This window comes from Sinohyriopsis cumingii, unplaced genomic scaffold, assembly GCF_028554795.1.
Source record: "Sinohyriopsis cumingii isolate HCF-2022 unplaced genomic scaffold, ASM2855479v2 utg001673l, whole genome shotgun sequence".
In the NCBI taxonomy this organism is placed as follows: domain Eukaryota; kingdom Metazoa; phylum Mollusca; class Bivalvia; order Unionida; family Unionidae; genus Sinohyriopsis; species Sinohyriopsis cumingii.
In genome coordinates this window covers 480,279-496,246 of record NW_028316034.1, presented here as the reverse complement: position 1 = coordinate 496,246, position 15,968 = coordinate 480,279, and the positions used below count along the sequence as shown (strand labels likewise).

General features: G+C 38.5%; 1 protein-coding gene across 2 annotated transcripts in view; it reads right to left on the bottom strand.

Moving 5' to 3' along the window:
* LOC149771765 (furin-like protease kpc-1) overlaps positions 1 to 15,968 on the bottom strand; it is a 77,244-nt gene that overhangs the window by 22,590 nt on the left and 38,686 nt on the right. For both annotated transcript variants that reach the window (XM_089948159.1, XM_089948160.1), the window contains one exon: positions 4,381 to 4,493. In XM_089948159.1, coding sequence (XP_089804285.1) covers positions 4,381 to 4,493 — 113 coding nt within the window. The remainder of the gene's footprint in view (positions 1 to 4,380; positions 4,494 to 15,968) is intronic.

The window sequence follows — 15,968 nt, the reverse complement described above, 5'->3', positions numbered from 1 at the left end:
CAACCATCGATACATAACAGTAAAGCATATGCTTTCCGTACAATCTTCGATACATAATAGTCAAGTATATGCTTTCCGTAGAACCATCGATACATAACAGTCAAGTATATGCTTTCCGTACAACCATCGATACATAATAGTCAAGTATATGCTTTCCGTACAACCATCGATACATAACAGTCAAGCATATGCTTTCCGTACAACCATCGATACATAATAGTCAAGTATATGCTTTCCGTATAACCATCGATACATAACAGTCAAGTATATACTTTCCGTACAACCATCGATACATAACAGTCAAGCATATGCTTTCCGTACAACGATCGATACGTAACAGTCAAGTATATGCTTTCCGTACAACCATCGATACATAACAGTCAAGTATATGCTCCGTACAACCATCGATACATAACAGTCAAGTATATGCTTTCCGTACAACAATCGATACGTAACAGTCAAATATATACTTTCCGTACAACAATCGATACATAACAGTCAAGTATATGCTTTCCGTACAACAATCGATACATAACAGTCAAGTATATGCTTTCCGTACAACTATCGATACATAACAGTCAAGTATATGCTTTCCGTACAACAATCGATACATAACAATCAAGTATATGCTTTCCGTACAACCATCGATACATAACAGTCAAGTATATGCTTTCCGTACAACCATCGATACATAACAGTCAAGTATATGCTTTCCGTACAACCATCGATACATAACAGTCAAGTATATGCTTTCCGTACAACCATCGATACATAATAGTCAAGTATATGCTTTCCGTACAACAATCGATACATAACAGTCAAGTATATACTTTCCGTACAACCATCGATACGTAACATATATTACCCTATCTCGTGTTTTACTTTTTAGTGTTATTGGTTTTGCAGTGAGATTTGACTTAAGGCGCCGCTTTATTTCCTACATTAGCATAAAGCAATTAATTTAATACATGAAAAAAGATTCAAGGATAAATATAAGAATTTATTAAAGAATGGAGTTAAATGTCAAACGTGTATTCCTTGGGGAAAAAAATCTAATTATATGAACTGAATGTATTTAGCTGCATTATTTTGTTATTCTATATACATGCAACTGATGAAATCTAGTACAGTGAATTTATTAGAATTGAAATGCTGCCTTAAAATTGTATAAGATGGAATCTACAGTAGAAAGTGTTTATTACTGATGTCCAGCAATAGTCTGCAAGTATTGATGGGCTCCATTTGCCCAGATAGCGTTTCTCCATTACTGCAATGTCATGGTGAAAACGCTCGCCGTGTTCGTCGCTCACTACTCCGCAGTTCGGTGGAAACACATCTAGATGAGAGCGGAAAAATGTATCTTTACTGATACGTTGCAAGCACGGCTTTTGTATGAATTGAGGGTTTTTTCCACCAATTTCCTATAGTTGTCTGCCTTGTTACCGAGAAAATATGTTGCCACTAACTGGAAGGCTTTCCATTGTTATGTATATTTGATTTAATTTAATTCTTTGTTTGTTAGTTTTAATTTTTTTATTCCATTGCATGTTATATTAATGTAATTTTGTTTACTGGAATTTGACATTTTCCAGAAATTAGTTTGACCTGACTGTTTTTTCGTAAACACCTCATAATATAACTTTATATCTTTATGCTGACCTAGTTCCTCACCTTGATACAGAATTAGTAACAGTTGGAGTAAACAACTTTTTTTTTTTATTCATTCCTAGTGTGGGACTGTACGCAACTTTTTACATGTAATAGCCTATAGTTCGAAATTCTGGTTTTTCCGGAATTGCGCAGTAGTCAGGTTTAATACCGGTGTTTTGAGAAATAATCAGAGTTGTACTTTTAAAACTTAGATATCAAGGTGTTTTTTCTGTTATGGCCAGTTGGAGTCACATTTTAATTTTTCGTCAAATTATTTGGATTCTAAAAGATCAATTCTTTTCCTTGGAAAATATTTAAGTGGTCATACAGAAATCTTGGAGAAGACATTTATTGAAATTTTATTCGGAATTCAAACACCGGAATATTATTTTCCCTGGTGCAACAAAGAACTGTAGACACATCAGTACTACACTGGCTATAGTATAACTCATCGCCTTCCATTTGGGATTTTCGTCGGGACTCGAACTCAAATTCATTAGAACATTTTATTACTAGGACTTCTAATTTTTAATTCTTAGATTATTCTTGGATCATTTTTTAATTTGATTCTTAAAACCAAAAGTTCTTTTTTCCATATTTACCTTGTTTTATTGGGAAATAAATTATATGTTCAATTTTACGAAGCTTGTTGTCTTCACTCTTTCCTTGTTACTGTTTATGGGAGCATAAACACGTAACACCATGCCGTCTTTTCCTTGCTACGCAGCGCACGGTTAAATGCATCATCTCGAAGAAGTTCATAAATCTGAGGACCAACAAAGACACCTTCAGAGTTCTTCATCAGACCCTGCTTGATGTGCAAGGGTGGTAACAAAATCTTCCTTGATTCAACAAGTGATGGATGCTGAACACCTTTTCTCCCAGGCTCCAATGACTGTCGGAGTGGCCAGTCTCTCTTGACGTTGTGAGAATCTCTCGCACAACTATCCCAGTCGCAGAGAAAACAGCAGTACTTTGTGTATCCAGTCTGCAGACAGAGCAAGAGAGTAAGAACCTTCAAATCGCCACAAAGCTGCCACTGATATTGGTCATAGTTTATGCACCTAAAAAGATGTTCCGTTTTTTCATAGGTGTCCTTCTTATGGACTGCATGACCAACTGGAAATGACTGCAAAACTATTATGCAGCAAAACAGATTTAAGACTCGTCTTTGATGAATCAGTAAACACTCTCCACTCATCTGGATCATGAACGATGTTGGGGACTGCCATCACATCAGCGATGTTGTTGCAGGATATAAGATCACCATCCACCTTCCATGAAGAAGAATGGGACAAGATCCTTTTGACGGTCTCGGAACATGGAAACTCTAAGATCACCTGCCTGGAGATTCCACTGCTTTAGTTTGGAGCTCAACAGCTCTGCCTTACTCTTGGATAGTTCCAAAACCCTGACAAGGTCATTCAGTTCACCTTGTGGTATGAGGTGTGGTTCAGAGGAGGAGGATGGAAGAAAATATGGGTCATGTGACATTGATGGTTCAGGACTAGAAGTTTCATCATCTTCCTCTTCCTCTTCTGTCTCAAGAGAGAATGATTCTGATGCATCAGGAACCGGTAGTCCCTCTCTGTGGGGTACTGGGCGTATAACGGATGGAATGTTTGGATAATGCACAGTCCACCTTTTCTTCTTTGACACATCTTTTCCAACTGGAGGCACCATGCAGAAGTAACAATTGCTGATTTGATCTGTTGGCTCTCTCCAAGTTATTGGCACTGCAAAATGCATAGATTTCCTTTTTCTGTTCACCCAATGGAGAAGATTTGTTGCACAAGTGTTGCATCATATACGTGGGGCCCACCTCTTGTCCTGATCTCCAATTTTGCAGCCTAAATAAAAGTGATAGACTTTCTTAACCGTAGTGGTTATACTGCGCTTTTGTGATGTCAAAGTCACTTAACCAGAAACATAGCAGAAGTTATCTGCATTATTCATACAAGCACGTGGCATCTCTGCTCACTTTGGCTAAACACAAATGTGTCCCTTTGCAAAATTACTGACAAATAAGAGAGCACGACACTGTATGATTTCTATAGCTGATATAGGGCAATTTGTTCAGCAGAATGGCGTACGCTTGGTTATGATTTTGTCGTCCATGATTTCTAGGAATAACATGATGCAATTCATATCATGTATGACGCAATACCAGCTTCAGATTGCATCATTCATTGATTTGCTTAAAAAAGCAAGTACTGTCCAAACCCAGTCATATATTTATTCATAGATCCAGTCGATGATATATTTAAGTCATTTCCGGTTTAAATTGATATCCCTTCCCTCTATAACTCATTTGTCCTCCGCCATTCTCGAGTATATACTGACCCAGTATCACATCTTTAAAACTAAAGCCAATCAACACTTTTAAGCATCAATTTCGTTCTCAGTGACCCAGAATTAGTAAAGTTTGACTATATTTATTTTTGAAGCAGTTTGGCTGTATACCAGTGTTATCAGTGTGTAATTTATGTTAAATTGATCATTGTGATTTACACCATCATTAATTAAACCGCCTTATCATTTTCATAGTCTTTCTAGTCTTGCTTGTGGATTTTTTTCGTCCAGTAAATTTTTCTAATATCTATTTGTATGTTCTCCTTCAAGGAATACTTCTATACTGCGGAAATTTGTTATATTTCCATTAGTTTGAAAATGTATTTATTTCACCTTAAAAAATCGTATTTCCTTAATTAATATGTTTTCAAAACTTACCATAGTTTCCAGCCCCGTTTAGAGTGAAGCCATAGCCCGTAGCCTCCGTCAGATTTTCATATTTGGCAGTCATTACTATCAAGTGTTGAACATCCCTCCACGAAAGGTAAGGGCTGAAATAATAGTTTTCAAAACCATTTGATTATTTTCGTCTAAGGTTTTCTTTTCTGTACTAAATAGGGTATTTTCTTCCATATATATATATATATATATATATATATATATATATATATATATATATATATATATATATATATATATATATATATATAAAGTTAATTATATTAAAAATATTCTCTCAATAGATTAAAATGGAATAAAAATAAGACTTTTCTTTGAATGTCTGCTTATCACTTTTGATATCCTTTATGTTTAAGTCCAGACGTGCATATAATCATAACTAACTGTGCATACCAAAACTCCTTTTACGTAAAAATCATATTAGTTTCCCTCATTTTGAATTTAATCGTTCAAAAACGGGGATCTCCTTAAAGCGTGTCAACTGGCAAACGATAAGTTACTAGTTACTGTATTTGGTTAATCATGTATGTTTGTGCGCGCGCATATTTGTTTGCTTTGTGTTTTCATATGTGGTTTTAGTTCAGAACATTAAAAGTAGTATGATAATGGGGCTTTGAGACCTGCTTGCCAATTCCTATGCCGAAATCTCTTCTAGATTTGCTAAGACCTTTTCCCAAAGAGGATTTTTTGTTTGCATACGCGTTGATCCGCAACTGTAATCCGGATGGGCCCCCAAACGAAGTTTCAATGAAGTGCCTTTGTATTATTTTGCTGCAGATAAATACAGACACTGAATTAGCATAGAGATCGTTGTATATACGAACAGATCGATGCACTGGCAATTGAAGTTGTTTACTCGAAGTTTATGACCTGTAAATAAATTACCTGTTTCAGTTCGATAGCGACCCGGTTGTGTATTTTCGCACGAAGTCGTTGGTGGTTTTCCATTTCAACCAGTACCATTTTGAATTATTACTTCAATAGCCACCGAGTACATCTTTAAAACTGAGATGAGACAATCTTTTATTGCTGCGAGAATATCTGAAAAGACGTGTATTTGCGAATGCAGACTTAACGCAGTTATTTTTCAAGCGCCACCCGTAACACCGATTGAAATCAATATAGTCCCGATAGCTAATCAGACTGGTGTACCGATGATGCTTGCTGTATTCACAATTTCAGCAACACCAAAGCCAACGGCGGCCTTGGCGGTGATTCCACAAATAGCGTCCACGAGAACACTAACATGTTTGTATTTTGCGAGTAAAACTTTTTTTTTATAGCGATTTCATCTGGTAATTGGTCCATCACAGTTCCTCAAGTAACATTGCCATCTTGAAGTACAAATACTCAACAGCCTGGCCTTGTTCGGGTCAACATGTACATGCACTTCTAACCAATTATTTTTCTTCACTGATACAAAGACTATGCAGTCTAATATAATATCTTCTTGGGAAATATTTGTCACTAGTGAGTGTGCGTTGTAGGTATTCAGCACCACGTTCATTTAGAAACAGATAGATTATGCTCGTGCTTGGTGTCTTAATGATCGCTCTCATTTCCTCGAAGGACTGTTAGACGGACAAACGCGTCTGTGTTGAATAACAGTCGAGATTATTCTCTTCTCAAATGAGTTAATGTTGGTTTATTATAATCAACGCTCAATTTTATCGCTGCATATTTGTCGGTAAATTCCACGTCATCGCTGTACAAAAAAAACAACCTGGCCGTTTTCACGCCTGGCGTTATAATCTGCATCTGTGCATTGTCGTGTACCAGTCGCAATGATTCCAAGCTGCCTTCGATCACCGAGGTTGTCGAAGCCGTTGGTTTCGATAAGGACCTCGTGAACATTATATCTGAGTGTACACGTGAGTCTGGCAACGCCGTATTTACGCAGATATGCATTGACAAGTGGAAAAGAATCACGACCGATATCTGCATCCCTTGTCAACCTAGCCGAAGCATCATCATCACGCGGTTATTCAGAAGCCATCATGTATATGTAGTGATAAATCTATAATAAAAAAATACACTAAAGATGGCATAGTACTCGTAAGGGTAGATGTCGATTGTTCAAACTGAATTTGATCAGTGGCAACAAATCATATCGATATTGTATATGTGGAACTGTTTTGAATTTCTCCGTACTATTAATTGTGTAACAGGTTGATTGTTAATCAGTGATGTCATTTGAACCCACCCACAATAACAACTAGATATGATATATAAATACAATCTTGACTCGCACACCTTTAAGGTGTGAGGTTTAGGTTTATCTGAGCCATCCATGTCAGTAAAATCAAGTCGACCGATTGTTAATATGATAGTTGTCAGCGGTCCTAGATTTGCTGTAAATGAAGTTACAACGTGTGGTGGCGAGGTCACCACCGCGATCTTTGTTTCCACGTAATATTTCATCTCAACATTGGTAACATCGACGTAGTCATTGATAAAGGCAACCGACATGCTAGCGGCTTTGACTCCGTAATTCTCAAAGATTTAGACCAGGTTCTTCGCAACGGCGCCTTACGACGTTAAACCAATTTCGTTGATGTTTTCGTTGAATGTTTGCAGTTTTCAAGTTTAACCTTGGAAAATCTCAAGCTCTCCCGGGTCACAGTCAACAACAACCCGGCTGGTAAACTCAGTCAAATAGGCTTTGATAGCAAATCTGAGAGATATGAAGCTGGAGTATTTTCGAAACTTCTCGACTATCTTTGCGTAACCTTTTACGATTTCATCATTGACAGGCTTGTTTTCTCTATAGTTAATAATAAAATCACCATCTGGCAATGGAACTGCAGAGGAATCTTTAAAAACCTATCAGAACTGCAGAACAAACTGAATAATACGGCTGTAAAACCAGACGTAATCTGCCTACAGGAAACCCTCATAACACAAGAACACAAACGCCTGCCCAAACTACAAGGCTATACCCAAGGAATCTTTAAAAACAGACCCATGGGGCAGAAAGGGGGTGGACTAGTAATTTTTTTAATAGATACACTAATCTACTATGAAATAACAGAAGTACCCCCTAACCTAAACATCAATAATAGCATCGAAATAATGTCAGTAATGATAATTATAGGAACCACAAACATTCAAATAATAAATGCATACGACCCAGGAGGTACCTTCTGCCCTACCAACCTAATCTCACTAAAGGCAATCACTAATAACAACAACAACAATCTAATGATCTGTGGCGACTTCAACGCATACAGTGAATTATGGGGACGTAAATAGAAAGATTAAAGAGGGAAAATGGTTGAAAAATGGATAACTGAGAAAAACCTGGTCATCTTAAAAGACGGGTCGAACACTAGATTAAACTCTGAGGATGGCACTCTCTCAGCCATAGACCTAACCATCACTACCCCAAAATTGGCTCAAATCACAAATTGGTGGGTGGATCAAGAAGATACGTTAGGAAGTGACCATTTTCCCATCACAATCAATATTCAAACAAAAACTCAACGCATTCCAAACGAAACCCCACCTAAATGGATGTACCAGCAGGCAGACTGGGAACAATTCAAATTATTACTAGCTAGAGTAAATCCAGATAACTTAGAAAGCCCAAGTATTGACATGTATTATGATAACATAACAGACACAATTATATAAGCAGCTAACCGATGGATCCCAAAGACAGCTAATATGCAAAATAAAAACCCTGTACCATGGTAGACTAAACAGTGCACTATAGCACATAAAGACAAAAAAGGGCCTTAAATAAATATAAACGCACCAAAAATTCTATCTACTTCCAGCAATATAAAGATAAAGAAAAAGCACTAAAACAAACTATAAAAACTGCTAAAATTATTCTATGGCAAACCTTTTGCTCTAAACTGAGTCTAAAATCAAACTCAAAACAAATATGGGACAAGATAAAAGCCATAAAGGGGAAAGTTACTACCTCAGCCCCAAAAATTAAAAATGCCATAACAAATAAAGATAAGGCAGACCTCCTAGCGAAGCATTTTTGGAACATGAGTAGCAACATTAATCACACCAGAAACTTTCAAGAACACAAAAGACTAATGGAGGGAACCCAACGTCAAATGTTTCAAGACCAATGAACAAAAGAATCTCACCTAAATAGCAACATCACAGTACATGAACGGAAGATAGCCCTACGATCCAAAAATGAAACATCCCCTGGTAAGGATCAGTTAGGTTACATTATCTACAAAAAACTACCTATCAATATAACAATAGCCATAATCAAACTCTTTACTAGGATATGGGATAAAGGCCAACTACCCACCAAATGGAAACAGGCCATAGTAACACCAATCCCCAAGCTAGGTAAAGATCCCAACAACATAAATTCGTACCGACCCATCTCCCTTACAAACAATATTTGCAAAGTAATGGAGACAATAATCGCAGATAGGTTAAAACACCACCTACAAACCAATAACCTACACTCCATAAATCAATGTGGCTTTCGGAACAAACGATCCACCACTGACCAACTTCTCAGATTGGAAACAGACGTCAAACTCGCTTTTATCGTACATAGGAAAACCTATCGCAACCTCATAGCGGTTTTTTTAGACCTAGAAAAAGCGTTCGACCTAGTATGGACCAATAGACTAATGGCCAAATTAAAGCAATTTGGAATAACTGGACGCTTGTTCAACTGGATTGGCGATTTCTTCACAGGCCTGAAAATTACCACAAGAATAGGCAACACCCATTCGGAAGAATTTTCACTTGAAAATGGAACACCGCAAGGCAGTGTAATAAGTCCCTTACTATTTAACCTAATGGTAAACGACCTTGACCTCAAAGCAGCCTCCACAAAAATAAACTTGTCACAATTTGTAGATGATAGTGGCATATGGAGGAATGTAAATCCTGCCAATAACACAGCAGTTAAAGAAATCCAGCAGAGCCTAGACAACATAGGGAAATGGGCGGACAAATGGGGTTTCAAAATATTTCATGAAAAAACTGGCAATCATATTCACCCCAAAATGAAATAACAACCTAGTCTATCCAAACTTCTATATACAAAATCAATTAATCAAATACGTAACAGTAGTAAAATTCCTAGGAATGTTCTTTGACAACCACCTCACATGGAAACAGCACATTGAACAACTCACCCAGAATTGTAACAAAGATCTCAATTTACTCAGGAACATCACAGGGACTGACTGGGGATCCAACCAGGAAACCCTCCTCACGATATATAAAACCCTAATTAGATCAAAACTGGATTACGGTTGCCAAGCATATAACTCGGCTAAGCAACCTGTACTACAAAAACTTGACACTATCCAGAGAAAAGCCTTACTATTATGCACAGGAACACTCCCCTCAACATCATTAGAAGAACTACAAACACTAACAGGAGAACTACCGTTAAAATTACGTAGGCAAGAACTGCTCCTCCGATACTCCATTCGATTAGATATCCACCCAGACAACCATCCCACCAAAATAGCTATAAATAAGTGTAAAGTTGTCTTCAAACCGAAAATCATATCCACCACACCAAGTGGCAAAGTAATCCTTGAACTAAGAGAAAAGATACCTCTACTAAAAAAACAGGTAACAAACAATACAGACCAGAACAAATCAGCATGGTTGCAAAAACCACCAAGGATTAACATTGAAGCTACCAAATTAAGCAATAAAGAAGGACAAGAAAACTTACTAAAACCTGTACTGGTAAACGAAATCAACCAAAAATACCCGGACTATGTTAAAATATATACCGATGGATCAAAAACAAACAACCCACCAAGAACAGCAGCAGCAATAGTCATCCCTGAATTCAATATACAAATGGGATCCAGATTACCTGACTATTGCTCCATTTACACCACTTAATTCTGGGCTATACTTGAATCACTACAATGGATCAAAGACAAGCAAATACCTAAAGCAGTTATTATAAGCGATTCCCTAAGCGTTATCAAATCGATCCAAAATCGCAATACACACTCTAGGGAACAATTCCTCGACAGAGCATGGCAATTAATCGACGATATTACCACAGCACATAAATTAGTCGAACTCATGTGGATACCGTCGCACATTGGAATCTCTGGCAACGAAACAGCAGACAAAGTTGCAAAAACCAAACTTGGAGATCAAAACTCTATCAAGCTTAACTATAGCTCTACAGAAGCAATAAGCTTCGCACAAACATATATAGACCAAACATTGCAAGATTTTTGGAACTCCTCCACAAAAGGTAAAAAGCACCATGAAACCCCCCAGAAAACGTAGATAGGAACATACAGCCACCTAAGGGTACCTATTTAGAACAGAAAACCATAAACAGGATAATAACTGGAAAAACTTAACTAGCAAGCAGTTTTGGAAGGTTTATAGGACCCAAACCAGCAACCATTAACTGCTTTAACTGCCACAAAACCGAAGATCTACACCAAGTATTCAATATATGCCCAAAATATCAACGCGCTCAGAAAATATTTATCAAAAACCAAAAAGAGATTGGATCACTACTTACATACCCAGAGTTACTTATGGACTCTAATAAAAATAAACAATCAGCATATAAAAATATAAATCAATTCATACACTCAGCAGGACTTAGGAACAAAATATAATTACTATCCCCACAAAACCAAAAGACCCAGTAACTAGCTAAATAAATTTAGAAGCCACGACATAAAAACCTATAACATATCATTAAATTTTATAAAAGTATTAATAAATAATTCACTTACGAAGCACCTATAAAAAAAACTAAGGAAACCGCAAAATCGGATGTCCTAGATGTCCTTAACGAACCGAGTAATCAGCTAGGATTCCGGTCCTAGATGTCCTTAACGAACCGTGTAATCGGCTAGGACTCCGGTCTCTTGCTAAATAAAGTATAAATAACATTCAATCTCTAAAAACATTAATTAATAAATAACTTAAAGAAGCAATATCTAAAAACTTATAAATAACAGAACGTAGGAAGCACACCCTAAACATTTCGACAAGTAATACCATAATAACCTTGAAAATCTCTCTTCATACATGATTTCTACTAACAACCTCTATAAACAGCATAGAACATCCCCCCTCCTTTTAGAACATTTTGAAGAAGAAAAAAAATCGAAGAAAAAAAATCGCAAGAAACACCAGGAAAATGCAACAAGAAACCAGCGATGTAAAGCAAGCAGGACCGTTCCCGAGCTCTCCTTCCCACTAATGACAGCCAACCATTCAACTGTAAGGGACCTTTATGGACACACTGATTGAGGCCAAACTATCAGGGTTCCTTGAATCCATAAAAGCCTGGGGGAGGTGGCACCATTCCCTTCCCCAGGAACAACTAGCAGGCTGCGGTGTAGTCAGAAAAAAGTGGCACATGCACCATTGTGCGCAAGCCACTATAATTAAACTCAACAAGAACAAAATCTATAGTGGAAGATTACACAGGCACCACTATGAAAGCCCAGCCGTGATGTTACAGATGGTGCTGAGCCTCCTTTTGTTAAATAACCAGATATGGTAAATTTCTTCAATTGTCGGTGCATTGATCTGGTAGTATATTTAATTATCTGTATTATTCACTGCATAGTGTGTCTATTCATTAGTCACCGCATATTGTGTCGTATTATTCTTTTTTCATTAGTCACTGCTTAGTGTGTCTATTCATTAGCCACCGCATTGTGTATCGTATACTCTATCTATTCATTAAACACCGCGTAGTGTGTCATCTATTTCTCTTAGTCACATTATAGTGTGTCCAGTGGTGCAATTAAATTTTAACTTTTACTGATACGTTACTGACAGTAGTGAATGGGGTCACTTTAGCGACAATGGGAATTAGCATTAAAAACCACCCTGGGTCACTTTGGCGACAATGGAAATTTAACATTAACCACCCTGGGTCACTTTGGCGACAATGGAAATTTAACATGGGCAAAAAACCCTGGGTAAGATTAGCGACAATGGGAATTTAACATGGGGAATAGAGTTTGGGTCTGTCTAGGGACAAGGGAAATTGAACATGGGAATAGAGTTTGAGCTTGCCTAGGGACAATGGGAGTTGAACATGGGAATAGAGTTTGGGTTTGTCTAGGGACAAGGGGAATTGAACATGTTAGAAAAAAAAAACTACTTTAGGGACAAGGGGAATTGAACATGGGATTTTTTTTTTAAAAAAATTTTAAAAAAGGGTAGGCAATGGAAAGTCAGTCTCTTTTCGAGAAATGTGGGTGGCCCTGAAAAGGGCCTTTGGTTTTATGTTAATATTAATATTAACATAGACGGCATCTGTCACATCTTCTTCTTCTTAAACTCCTTCTAACTGCAGGTCCATACACAAGTACCCTCTTGAGGCATCCTTGTCTTTCTATGTAAACTCTTCTCATCCATAGACTAGTATCTGTCCTATCGACAACAGTTCACTTGGACCGGACATACATGGGTATGACCGTCCTGAACATCATTGTTGACACAAGGGTGGAAGATTGAACGTCGGTCCACATCTTGAGGCTCCGAAAACAGGTGAGTGATTGCGCTGAACTGCGCTTATTTATAGGTAGAGGAAGGATTGAAACGGATTGAGTTCATTCACCAATCCGAACACGCGTTACAAAATTCAGTCAGCCCGCATCCAATCCGAAGAGAGCAGTCTGTGACGTCACGTGGTCTATATAGATTCGCTAGCGCCTGTGTGCAGTCAATCTATGCGACAGTGATTCAACATGACGGAAACTCAGAAAACGATTCACTGGGGTGCACCAGCAGTGGAGACCGCCCAAGGGAACCCGGACTTACTTTCAGAAGAGGTACATTGGGATTTTGTGGATTTTCTTACCTCGCAAGAATTTGTTCCGGAATCTTCGTCTCATTCTTCATTACCGCAAGTGGAGAATTTTAGACAGAGACAGAAAGAAGAATTGGAGAAATTTATGCAACGACAAAAGGAAGCGGAACAAGCTTTTCTCCTACAGCAACAGCAACAGCAACAGCAACAACAAGAGGTAAGAAATAAACAACAACAAGAAGAAGTAGCAGCAAAGAAACAAGAGGGTGAAAATCAAACGGTCACGGTACTGTTGGACATTTTAGCGGAGTTAAGAAGTCTGAAACAAATGTATCAGACTTCTTTATCACGACCGAAGAGAATACGACCTTTCCGAGCTAAACACGTCAACCCTGTGACTAAGCCTACCGTACCACCCTTAGTGATTTCAACCCAATCATCATCATCAGAAGTAGGCCTTGGCCGTGGCAAAGGCTTAAGGCAGTTAAAGTTGATTGCTTAAACTCACCCCTACACCAAAAAAAGGCCCTTTTCAGGGCCACCCACTTCTCTCGAAAAGAGATAGCCTTTCAATTTGCCAATAACTCAAAAATCAACACAAAAAAACCCATTTTACCTTTATAGTACGTGTCTGTGTATGAGTGCGTGAGTGTAGCTTCTTATTTAAAATCAAAACTCAAAGACACTTACCTTATATAATTAATGTATTCTTTTCTCCATAGTTACAATCCAATGCACAATTTACAACAGAACACTTTATAAAGTTCATACACTTCTTCTGTTTCTTTTTTATTCTCTCTGTTTTTTCAATTTCTTCACCGTCACAGTCTTTTCCTCCTCTTCCTCCTCACTTTCTTCCCTTCTTCTTTTCTTCTCCTGTTTCTTTTTCTTCACCTGGCTGCTTTCTTCCTCTGAAGAATCTCTCTCTTCTTCTGAAGAATCCCTCTTTTCTTCTGACTCCTCTTGTTTCTTTTTTGGGCAATTCGGAGACCAATGTCCTTTTTCTTGACAATAATAACAGGTATCTTGACTTTTGTCTTTTCTAGTCCCTGTTTTTTTTCTTTTTTGACGGTCTGTACACTCTGAAGACCAATGCCCTTTCTTCTGACAGATATATCAAGTATCTTGACTTTTATCTCGAAAGGAAGGAGAGTAGTCCGTCGGCTGGTCTGAAGAGAATTTTCTAATGACCCCTCGCAAAGCTCTGATGAAACGTTCGATTTGGTTAGCCTCTTCCATCGTTGTGCTCGGTTTGAGAGTGAAATGAATAGTAAAAGGACAAGACACACACCCTTTTATATATGCTGGTTTGCCATGACTATAAATTAGTCTATGGTGTTTAAACTTGAGTCATTTGACGTTTTGCACTCAAGATGAAACGATCCTATTCATTCGAGAAGAAAGAAGAAGAAAGTAAGAGGCAGAAACGTGATCTATCGCCTCGTACCAGAGCTGAAGTCTTGGCACAAATTCATGCCAGTGATTTTGAAGAGGACATGAGTGAACCAGTATCTGAACCCTCTAAACAAAGTTCACCACCCTTAGTCAACCCTGAAAAGTACTATTCCATTCGAGAGACGGAAAAGCGCCCTTTGTGCCGTACTTGTGCCGAAACGTGCAACCAAGACCAGCCTTGTCAGCACACCCAGGAAGAACGGGCCTTGACGGGAACCTGGGTCAGCGTAGAATTGTTCAAAGCTCTGGACATGGGATACCAACTGTCAGAAGTGTACGAAATTTGCCACTTTCCCAAGACATAACAATGCCACAAGGGTGACCCCAGTCAGAAAGGCATTTTCGCCGACTACGTGGATGCCTTTTTGAAACTGAAGCAAGAAGCCAGCGGCTATCCGTCCTGGTGTCACACTCCCGAAGACCAAAAGACATTCAAAGAGAAATACTATGAACAAGAAGGCATCTCTTTAGACCACATCGAGAAAAACGAAGGCAGGCGATCGTTTGCCAAAGTGATGTTAAATTGCTTGTGGGGTAAAATGGCACAACGACCGTGTTTACCCAAGACAGAATATTTGACAGAACCTTCCCGCTACTTCCAGATGATTCACGACAAAACCAAATACATGAAACACGTAGACGTCGTTCGCGAGGATTTGATCTTGGTCAATTACGAAGAAGATCTGGACTTTGTACAAGACGACCCTTTTGGAAATTGCATCATTGCGGCATACGTGACAGCTCATGCTCGCTTAAAATTGTAGGAAGCTTTAGAACTGTTAGGGGAACGTGTCCTGTACTTTGACACGGACAGTTGCATTTACATCCATCACCCGAGTCAACAGCACCCTGACATCGAAGGAGACCGTTTAGGAGCCTGGACAGACGAGCATCCCGACGACAAGATTTTAAGTTTCGTCAGTGGCGGTCCCAAAAATTACGGCTACGAATACCGGGACCCACAAGGAGAAGTGCACACGACGTGCAAAGTGAAAGGATTGACTCTGAATTATCGTACCAGTCGTGTGGTCAACTTTGGGGTATTGAAAGAAGCCTTGCAATCGGGAGAGGATGAACACTTTAAAGTGACCACCTATCAACCGAACAAGATTGTACGTTTACCCACTCACCACATCGTCAGTCGACCCTTGGAAAAAGTCTATCAAATCGTGTACCAGAAGCGAGTGCGACTTTCCAATCATTTCACCTTACCGTATGGACACGTCGGTATTGGTCTGTAAATAAAAAGGAACCCTAGGCAAAATTGATAGTTCATTGTGACTACCAAGCGAACAAGATGAATACTTTCAGAGAAACACAACACAAGTTTAGAAAGGCACAATTCAAGTGT